Source organism: Magnolia sinica, chromosome 1 (assembly GCF_029962835.1).
Source record: "Magnolia sinica isolate HGM2019 chromosome 1, MsV1, whole genome shotgun sequence".
Lineage (NCBI taxonomy): Eukaryota > Viridiplantae > Streptophyta > Magnoliopsida > Magnoliales > Magnoliaceae > Magnolia > Magnolia sinica.
Window position 1 is genome coordinate 129,632,701 of NC_080573.1, and position 10,840 is coordinate 129,643,540.

General features: G+C 38.8%; 1 protein-coding gene across 5 annotated transcripts in view; it reads left to right on the plus strand.

The window, feature by feature from the left end:
* LOC131258380 (26S proteasome non-ATPase regulatory subunit 12 homolog A-like) overlaps positions 1-8,754 on the plus strand; it is a 29,090-nt gene extending 20,336 nt beyond the window's left edge. For 4 of the 5 annotated variants that reach the window (XM_058259677.1, XM_058259705.1, XM_058259712.1 and 1 more), the window contains exons 7-11: positions 6,652-6,751; positions 6,854-6,966; positions 7,109-7,262; positions 7,391-7,468; positions 8,163-8,754. In XM_058259677.1, the coding sequence (XP_058115660.1) occupies positions 6,652-6,751; positions 6,854-6,966; positions 7,109-7,262; positions 7,391-7,468; positions 8,163-8,381 (664 nt within the window). In that variant the 3' untranslated portion in view covers positions 8,382-8,754. The remainder of the gene's footprint in view (positions 1-6,651; positions 6,752-6,853; positions 6,967-7,108; positions 7,263-7,390; positions 7,469-8,162) is intronic. The other variant, XM_058259688.1, reaches the window with a different exon arrangement.
* The last annotated feature ends 2,086 nt before the right edge of the window (positions 8,755-10,840 follow it).

Here is a 10,840-nt window from a genome sequence, read left to right on the forward strand (position 1 = left end):
GACATGCAACGTGTGCCACCGAACACTTTCAAGTGCCCTACAGGATACATGTTCAAATGTCCTTTTATTTCCACATGTGCTAGAATCCGTCTTAAAGCACGATACGCGTGCCAATGTGCTATGTCCTCTTCAAGTGTGCCAATGTGCTGCACGCCCCAATGTTCCATATGTGCAACATTTGCCACCCTCATCTTCAAGCACCCCACATGTGCGAATGTACTAGATATGCTATTGTGCCTCATGCCGCCTTCCATATTTAAGCACCCAACATGCACCACGTGTCAACATGCCACGTGCCACCATCCATCTTCAAGCATTCCACACGTGCCAATGTTACACATGTCATAATTTGTATTTAGCACACGTGTCACCTTATCTTTGAGTAAAATTTTTATGGAAAATTCCCCTTCAAATTTGCAAATGAAGAGAAATATTTCAAGAAAATCTTGTTGAAAAGCAAGGTAAATGTGCTTTCATTTTTTGTTGTTTTCTAGAAATGGTGTTTCTACCATCTTCATCATTTTTTTTTTCAACGAATCTAAAACAGGCCCAAAGGAAATGAAATTTGAGATTTCCTAGCTCATGTTGGTGACCAAAACTGTCTCTGAGCCAAGAAAGATGAGTGCAGACATCCCACTTTGTGAAGGGCCTTGATTGTCGGATTTGATCAAAATGGAGGGTTTTGCTCAAATGTTGACTGAGATTTGGTGAAAATGTCCTTTAGTCCAGATTTGACCGAAATTGTACCCTAGACATTGTAAACTTTTTGTTAAAAGGTGATTTTTGTGGGACAGTTGTATTGGGCCCCACACATTGTTTTTGGGGCACTTCTCTTTCTGGTTGAGGAATTTCTTCCACTAGATTACATGATTTGTCTCAATTGGTGGGTATGGGTAGTTGGCAGAGAAATTCCTCCACTAGCATGTTTGCAAACTCCCTTTCTTGAGCCCCAATTTCTTCAATTTCTAAGCAAGGTATTCTGTATCGGTAACGGTGGCCGTAATGGTCACCGCCATTACTAATATGGGTATCGGCCGTAACGGGCGATATGGGAGCGTAAAGACCTTTACGGCCATTGTAACGGTTAAATTATTATTATTATTATTATTATTATTATTATTATTTTGGCCTGAAACTTTCTGAAAAAATATCTAGAAAATTCAAAATAATGTAAATATTCCAATTATGTATTCGGTTTTTATTTTGAACACGTTTATGGTAGTGTAATGGTCCACTCTTTGATGAGAGTGTTGCATTGGGTTGTCTGGTAAATTTATGAATATGGTTATATGTCTCTAATGTTTACAAATTACAATTAAGCGTTAGAACTAGAAATCGGAAAAAAGAGCATAAATACCACCTTTTCAATTATTTGAAAAAATAGTCCTTGAAGCTTCTATTCGCTCAAATCGCTTCAATATATGGTGTTAATCCTAAAAAGTACCGTAAGAGTGGTCAAAATTTGCTGTAAAATAATATAGGAGAGTTTTTGAAATGAGAATAGTAGAAAAATGGATTTAAATAAAAAGGAAGTTGCTGTTTTTCGACTATTATGGGGGTAATGGTCATTATGCCCTTTAACGGCCGATACGGCCTTCGTAATGGTAGATAGTCCCAAAAAACCAACTGCCCGTTTTACCCCGTATCGTGTTACAGACTTACAGTCACGACCATTACCTATATGCATTGGCCTTTACGGGCATATCATAATGGATATGGAACACCTTGTTTCTGAGGTTCATTTTACATCATTTGGGTCCATTTTATAGTGCTCTTTGTGAACTTTCTAATGACACCAAGATCACCTTGATATGATTTGTGCATGTCTGATGGTGGCCCCATAATTGGAGTGTTGCAAAATGTTGTTAGTCAACTGGTCTACGTTTCGTGTAAAGTCTAATTTTTGGTCACTAATTTCTCATGTTTTTGAGTCGTGTTTTGTGCAATCTTTGGGTGCTTTGAAGTACTTCAAACCAACTTTCTAATGCTACCAAAATCAGCCAATCCGATTCGTGTATATTTAGTGGTGAGCCCCACAATCAAATGGTTCGTCATGTTTCTCAGTTGGTTTCCATGCAAAAAATGACTATTTTGTCCCTCTTAAAATTAATTGGGTAACTGTTTTTCGCTCCAATTTTTGCTACTACTCTCAAATTAGCTTCCATACCAATTTAACTAACCACTTCGGTGAAATTTCAATTTTTTCCTTTTTGGGATACAGAATTCAATTTATGTGTTTGCCATTTAATCGATTGATTTGATTCCCTCTAGTCACATAGTCGCCACTTCAATTGTCTATAAATTGACCATTTCTCTTAGAGAGAAGGGTCTTGCTTTCCAGATTTTTCCGAGTCCCCGTTCTAAAAATTCAATTTTTCCAAGTTCCCGTTCTCAAAACTCTTTCCAATCAAAACATAGAAATTGTCTGCAATGCTAGCCAAATGGTACAACATTTTTACAGAAGTTCAAGAAGAAATGTCAAAGCTCAGAGGTTTTGAATGATTCCAACATGGAAATTCTGAGGATTTCGTCAACTACGGAGAGGGTTGAGAGGCTAAGGAGTATGCCTCGATGTAAGATTGTCCTCCAAATGGGACTTGAATCAAACAACAAAATTGCTAGGGAAGTCAAATCTGAAAGGTGTCACCAACGATTCTTTCAAATAGAAAATTGTTTGAGTTGAAATGGAACCAAAGTTTAGATAAACATATCCTAATGCTCTGAATTTTTTTGAGATTCCTTGCCAGAGCCTTGATTACGGAGAAAGGAAGGTGCTTGAAGGACTTCATGCCCATCAATCTCATTTGGGGGCCATATAAAACTCTAGCTAAAATATTGGCATGGTTTTATTTATGGTATCTTCATCGCCTAAAGCGCATTTATTGCTGGGGGCAAATCTTGGACAACACGCCGATAGCCCATAAATGTATTGACACGAGGCATAGGGAAAGTAAAATAGGACTTGTTTGCAAGCTCGATATTAAGAAGGCTTACGATCGCATTGATTGAGATTTCCTCGACTACATGTTGGGTGGCTGGGGTGCGGGCAAAAGTGGATGTTAGGTTGCGTTTGATCTGCTAGGTTTTTTGTGTTTGTTAATAGCGGTTTGGAAGGTTTCTTTAAAGCCCCAAGAGGCCTTCATTAGGGCAACCCATGCGCTACTGTTCATGGTGGTGGTAGAGGCTTTTAGCAAGATGTTGGACAAAGGGAGATTCGTGGGTGTTATCAGTGGCCTTAGATTGGTGAATGTCGAGCTTGAGATCTCTCATCTCTAGCTCGCTGATGATACTATTCTCTTTTTCGATGTCGATGAGATGATGATGGACAATTTGATGAAGTTTATGACATGTTTTGAGGTCATTTCGTGATTGAAGTTCAACATCCTTAGGAATGAGTTATTGGGGGGTCTATATGCCCAAGGAGGCAGTGGCTATATACGTTGAGGTGTTTAGATGCCACACAAGCTCTTTTCCTTCTACATATCTTGGTCTTCCTTTCTGTGTTGGCAAGTGGATAAATCATTTGTGGGATAAGGTTGTTGAAAGGATGGAAAGGAAGTTCTTGAGATGGAAGAGCTGTCACTTTTCTTGGGATGTTGGTTAACTCTCATCAAAGTTGCATGTCTTTTTAAATGCCCGAAGTCTATTTTTGGGGGAGGGAGAAATTGAGATGGGACTTTCTATGACAAGGATCTGAGGAAAATCGTAAGTTTCATCTGCGTAGTTGGGATAAGGTGTGCAAACCTTTCGAGGGAGGGGGAGCAGGAGTCAAGAAACTAGAGCATATGAATCTTGCGTTGCTTGGCAAGTGGTTGTGGAGGTTTGGATTTGAAGGCGGCGGGTTATGGGGAGCAGTAATTGCTTCGAAATATGGGGTTAAGGAGGGAAACTAGTTGGACTAAAGAGTTTTCTCTTTATGGGCAAGGTATTTTGCAACTGTAACGGAGGCCATAATGGCCGCCATTTTTACCTTTACGATACGGGCCATAATGGTAGTTACAGTTTTTTTTTTTTTTAATTTTAATTATTGAAAAAAAAAATGAAAAACTTGTATCGGCCTCGTGATGGATTGTTACGAGCCATTTTTTCTGCAACGGTCGTTGCGACCCCGTAACGTGGAACGGTTTCCCATGTTTTAAATATTGACGATATCGATCGATATATCCCATGATATATCTTGTATCCCACCTGTGCGATACGAAACGCATAGGTAGCGTCGATATACCCTGCATGTTCGATCTGGTGAAAATTTTCAATTTCCAATCCCTTTTTTTTTTTGTTGAAATTATGTTCAATCAGTGTTAAATGCTTTTAAATACATTGGTTCTTCATGTTTTGCTTGAAAAATCATGGAGTTGGAGCTTTGATTTTGACATCCATTGGTTCTTCATGTTCTTAATGTTTTTTTTTTTTTCAAAAATTTCCTTCAACTAACTATCAATTGAGTCTAATTTCGCAGTATTTAAAGTATTTGATGAAATGATTATCACATACACTAATTTAGAAATTTGAGTGTAGGCGGTCCAATTTGGGAGAATTTCAAAATTTCCCCAATTTCTCCCAAATTGCTTGCAATGTTGCACTCCAAGCATGAAATCAAGCATGTATGAGGGATGATCTACTGATTTGTTAAATCCTTGTCAATTTTCTAAAAATTAAAATCGTTTTAATTAAAAATTAATAAAATATATATATATTTAAAATTTTTCCTTTAACCAGTTGTCAATTATGACTAATTTTGAAGTATTTAGGAGTGTTTGATGAAATGATCATCACGTAAACTCTAAATGTTATGTTTTCAATTTGAATGTAGTTGCAATATTTCAGTCAAATAATGCATAGCTTAGGACCCTATACAAAGAAAACCCATTATGTACACTTCTTTTTTAAGATGTTATAATTTAAAAGTGTGTATTAAGGTATTTTTTTTTTTTTTAACAATCCCTGAAGTTTCATTGAAAAATTCAACCATTTCCCCAATGTTTTCCTGTGTTTCCCAAAAAGTGCGATAAATTACCTGATACAAATGATATATCTTGTGCGATAACCGATACATATCTATATCCCAAGGATGCGATATGTAACGCAATACTGATATTTCGAACACCGACGGTTTCTACCGTTACCTTTACGTAACAGCCTTTATTGTCTCGTAACGGCCATCACAACACGATGTTTATAGGGCCTCTGCAGTGTGGGAAGGGATTGCTGGTTGGGCTTGCAAGTTTGAGGATGACATCGAATTCTGTCTAGTAGGATCCAGTTTTGGGAAGATAGTTGGACCGGTGAAAGGGCGGTTTGTGTGGAGTTCCTGACATTAGCCAAATTATGTTCAGAAAAAGAATATTCTCGTTGCTCGATTTGCATGATCCAGCGTAAATGTTGTTTGGTCTCCCTTGTGTCGAAGAAACTTGTCAGATGAAGAAGCCGAGGAGTACAGCTTGCTATTGACGCATCTTCTCCATCTCTAGGAGGTTGCGATACTTTGGTGTGTCAGCGTCAGGAAGGTTCTCAGTCTGGTTCTTCTACTGGCTTATTATCAGATATCCCTTTGGGAATCAAGGTGCTCACGCTTCTCTCCTATGGCACTATCGGGCTCCTCCTAAGGTGGCGGCTTTCAATTGGTTGGTAGGCAAAAAGAAGGTGCTCACTATTGATAACCTTTAAAAGAGGAGAATGGTGATCCCAAACATTTGTGTAGTGCATGCTTGATGCGGAATTCGATTTACCATCTCTTCATCCATTGCCTGTTCACTAGAGGGTGGGGGTGTTCTTTCTCAAAGCCTTCCAAATGTCATGGGTTTTGTCGGGTTCAGTTGAGTCTTCTTGTAGCGTGGGATGGGGGAGGGTGAGGTGTGAGGGAAAAAATGGAGGGCATTTCGGAGGCTTGCCCTTTTGGCTGGTTTTCGGGCACTGTGGGGGTAGAGGAATAGTTGGTGTTTTCAAAATAGGAGTGGGACAGAGTTGGATGTCTTTTGTGGGGCCAAGTTTAATATTTTGAGCTGCTTATCATGTTTTGACTTTTGAGGCCCTTCTAGTGTCTCCTTTGTCCTTTCTGGCTTAGCTGTTGCAGTTTTATTCTTTTGGCTTTGAGTTTCATTTTGGCTTTATAATAAAATTCATCATTTTTCAGAGGTGGGGACACCCTGTGTCTTCAAAAAAAATAAAATAAAATAAAAATCATCATTTTTCAAAAAAGTTTGGATCAAATTTCAGCACATTGTTGCAGGATTTTGAGGGAGCAAGGATGATAATTTGCAGAAAATGGCGCATAAACAGAGTGAGGGAGGAAAGATTTGGAAGTCTGTCCATTACAAACTGGGGACCAGTACGGCTCTGTCCCCAGTCAACTCCATGCAACATTGTAGTCAAGGGCTCTGGGTTGTCACTGAGGCTACAACTGCCTGTGTACATAGAGCGTAGTCAGTTGCCCAAAGGTCCTATATAATTGTGCAGGCATTGCCTGACACCGGAAAACTGCTCATGAACCTGCACCTAGCTTAACCATGTCATTGCTCGAGGTTTAATATGTGATTTTTATGCATAAACTATCAACGAGAATTGGAAAGATAAGACTGTGAAAATGCTGCCTTTGCCATGTAATTTCTACAATTGTTTATCTGTTCTTTTTTTTTTTTTTCCCTGATGCAGGTATCACTCACATAGCAACGACTACCTGGAAATTTGTCGTAGCTACAAGTCAATATATGAGATCCCATCTGTGAAAGATGATCCTTCACAGTGGATTCCGGTAATTGCAGCTATCCTCTTTTTTTTTCCTTCTTCTTTTTTCTTTCTTTTTTTCCCCTCCCTCAGGCTTTTGAAATTCTCATTTGAGATTCTTAACTTGTAGCTCCTAAGGAAAATTTGCTGGTATTTAGTGCTGTCGCCATATGATCCGATGCAATCAAGCCTTCTGAACTCTACACTGGAAGATAAAAATCTTTCCGAAATTCCAAATTTCCGGTATGATTTTAATGGACTGATTTACTGCCTCTTCTTGAATGCATTCCTGCTTTTATGTCATGAAATTATCCAGATGTCATCCATCAAATATCTTCTGATGCATGCCTGTCCGTCCTGTTGTTGGATGGATGCACCACCTCAGCGTGCTATTAAAGAAGCTGATTACAATGGAGGTGATCCAGTGGACGGCTCTTTGGGAGACATATAAGGATGAGTTTGAGAATGAGAAGAATATGCTTGGAGGTTCTTTATGTGACAAGGCAGCAGAAGATCTTCGACAAAGAATAATTGAACATGTAAATCAGCTTATCTGATCCCTTCCCAACCCCACCCCCCCCCCCCCCCCACACACACACACACACACACCCTCTTTTCTTTCTTCTGGAAGCCTTTCCTCTATTAATGTCTGGTTTCTATTTTTCAGAACATCCTGGTTGTGTCAAAATATTATTCAAGGATTACATTGAAAAGGCTTGCAGAGCTGTTGTGCCTAAGCTTACAGGTCTGTTACCTTCACTTTGTTGGAAATGATCTTTTATGTGTATATTTCTTTCCATTGTGTTAATTATTCATATATCCTCACAATGTAGCCATCCACATATGCATGTGTACGTGCACATTATTTCAGCTATGCTATGATAATATAATCTTTGTCATAGAGAGAGAGAGACAGATTTGGGTACAATTTGATGAGCAGTTATGTTGAGAGATTCGTCATGCAGTTATTAGATGCAAGACAAATGAAGCTTTTTATTTGTTTTATTGGCAAAATAAATCCGTATACAAGTATTATAAATGGCTATCCTAGAGCTTGGCATTCTACAATGTATCCGATCTCTCTCCATATATACTCCACCGATGCAGCTGTAAAATTCAAATCAAACCTGTGAGAGCTCCAATTTCTGTAATTGGGAATTTGTGAGGGATATGATTGTTGGGAATTTGTCAGGGATATGATTGTCAGGAATATGGGACATTGTCGGTTTTCTGGGTTTTGGAGATGTGCTGCATGCTTAACAAAATTCAAAGTGGGTTTCCCGTAGGATTGTCCATTGAATTCCATTATTTGTATGTAATAAGATCTTTCAGGAATGCAAGGAAGTGGCTTCACTTATCTCAATTGATGATAGAGTAGTTTGGCAACGGTTAAAATTTACGCATGTTTTGAGCCCATGTCTATCTGCTTTTTATCTCAGGAAGCAGAGAAACACCTCTCAGAGATGGTCGTCTCGAAGTCTTTGGTAGCAAAGATCGACAGGCCAATGGGGATAGTATGCTTTCAGGTAGCCAAGGACAGCAATGACGTCCTCAACTCTTGGGCGATGAACTTGGAGAAGCTACTTGACCTTGTTGAGAAGAGCTGCCATCAGATACACAAGGAAACCATGGTTCATAAGGCTGCCCTCAAAGTCTAGTTGCCAATTTCAAAATCCCAAGGTAACTGGAAAAAAAGAGGAAGCCGCTTTCACTAGACCTTAGGATCAAGATAATGATGATTTGGTTCTTAGTTTTGCAGGTCGATTCTAGTGCGCACGTTATTTCCTATTTGTTTTGGTTGGGATGTGTCATTTTATTTTATTTTTTAATATTTCTTTGTTTCCTTTTCTTTTCTTAAATTTTAAATCATCAATGTCCGAGGATGCAAAAACCTTATGGATCAGCAAGAAGGGACGTTGAATCTTAAATGGCTCTTCCTAGTCAGACAGATGCAGATGAACCTACGAATGTTGTATACAAACACTGAGGTTTTGCCACTGTATTGGTGAAATTGGAATTCGATTTACTTGAGATGGAGAGTCATCTTTCAGGTTTATTTAGTTGCTGTTATGATATTCTCGGTCTAATTTTTTCTCCAAAATAAAAGAGATGTTATATCTCACGAGGTATTATACAATGCTCTGGTGGAAAGTTTGTATTGTGTTATTGTATTTCAGTTTGTGCTGGGGCTATGATTCATCATACGGGCAATCAATGACTTGATATTATTGGCCCATTTGATGGCTCATGAACCAAAGATCCTGACTTGTGCCAACAAACAAGCAGTTACTAAAGTGATTTCCAAAAGAGTAAAAAAGAAACAAAGAAAGAAAAGAAGCATCAGATTTTTGGTAGCTAGGTTCTTTCGATCTTGGGCTTGGTAGGTTCGACAATTGATTACAATTAGAAAAAAAAAAAGTTCAATAATTGATCTAAACTGGCATCATCCAGGGCAAACCTTTGATTGTGTCTCTCAGCAATCGCTTTGGTTGGGTGATCCTGACTATGCGATTGGGTGAGCAATTGATGGTTAAAAATAAAGGGATGATCCTTATCCATTATACAAATAACATCTGGCCATTCAGATGGACCAACTATTGGACCGGGCGCCAAGAACTGCTACGGCATGTTTGGTAGTTCGGAAATGCTTATTTAGGACACTGACTCCATCCTGCCTCCATGATGTATGTGCTTCATTCGTGCAAATCATTCCAGCAGACCACACAGTGGGTATTAAATGGCTGCCATTAAAATCTGTTTGAGATCTGTAGAAGTTTTTATCTGATATTTGTGTTTTCCCTTCATCCACGTCTATGTGACCTTATGAACGGGTTGGATGAAACACTGCTACCCTGGATGATTTATCCAGTTCTATTGGGTCTACTGTAATGTGTGGGTTTTATCCACGCCGTCTTATCCTTTTTTCTTTATCATTTTAGGGTACAAGTCCAGGATGGGGGCAGATCCAAAGGTCAAGTGGACCATGCCATAGGAAGCAGCAGTGATAATTACACCCACCCTTGAAACTTTCCTAGAGGTCACTGTAATGTTTATTTGCCATCTAAGCTGTTTATAGGGTCATGTAGGCCTAGATGAAGGGAAAACATAAATATAAGCTTCATACAAAACTAAATTTCTGCAGCTCCCAATAAGTTTTCAATCCCCAATTGTTAAACCTTTCCCTGCTCATCACTACTATAGCATCACCTCATCCTATTGATGCCGACCGAATCACATGTTAATGTGCCACTAGTTCACTGTTCATCTTTAGGCACCCTAAATGGACCATACCCTCAGCTATAGATATCATTCATGTGCCAACCTCTCCATATTCAACACTGTAAATCTTACAGTGCCGAACATGGAGTGGTTGACCATAAGAAAATGGTACCCATCTATGATTTACAACTTAAAAAGAGTGGTTGCTATGCAAAGATGGATGGGCAAAATCCTTGGAAGCAGATTACTCCTGTGGATTGCTGTGATTTGCATAGCAATTAGATGAAGAGTGGAGTGGACAGTCGGTCCAGATAGGTGATGTGGATACTAAACTGTCCAAATGCAATTAGGTGCATAGCAATTAGATCAACTTTAATCCAAAAGTAGCTATGTATGATATATTTATGGGGGTTTGAATTTAATTACTAAATCAATTTTAATATCTCTAATTAGTGAGATATGTAATTTTTGACACAATGGTTATGATAAGGTGGCTGAAATGTAAGCTTTGCCTGAAAATGATGAAATTCCAAGTCTTGGATGGGCCACAAACACAAGATCATGTCTGAGTGACTAACCAACAATTTTTAACCGTTGATTTACATGGACAGTGTTTGGACGGTGCTGTTTTACATGGACAATATTTGGACGGTGCTGATCATCATTAGTGGGCCATGTGCCCAATAGAATGATAGTATAGCTACACCTACAACTATTGAAATGATTTTAGGTGTAATCCAAGCTCTCCCATTGATTTCGAACCCCCCATATTTAAAACTCCCAGTTACTTTACGCTGCGAAATAATCAGGGAATTTGAAAATCCACAGTGCCTAATACCCTTAATAATCACTTTTGATGTGAACATTCTAACCATTCGATCATGATCACTTGATCAAT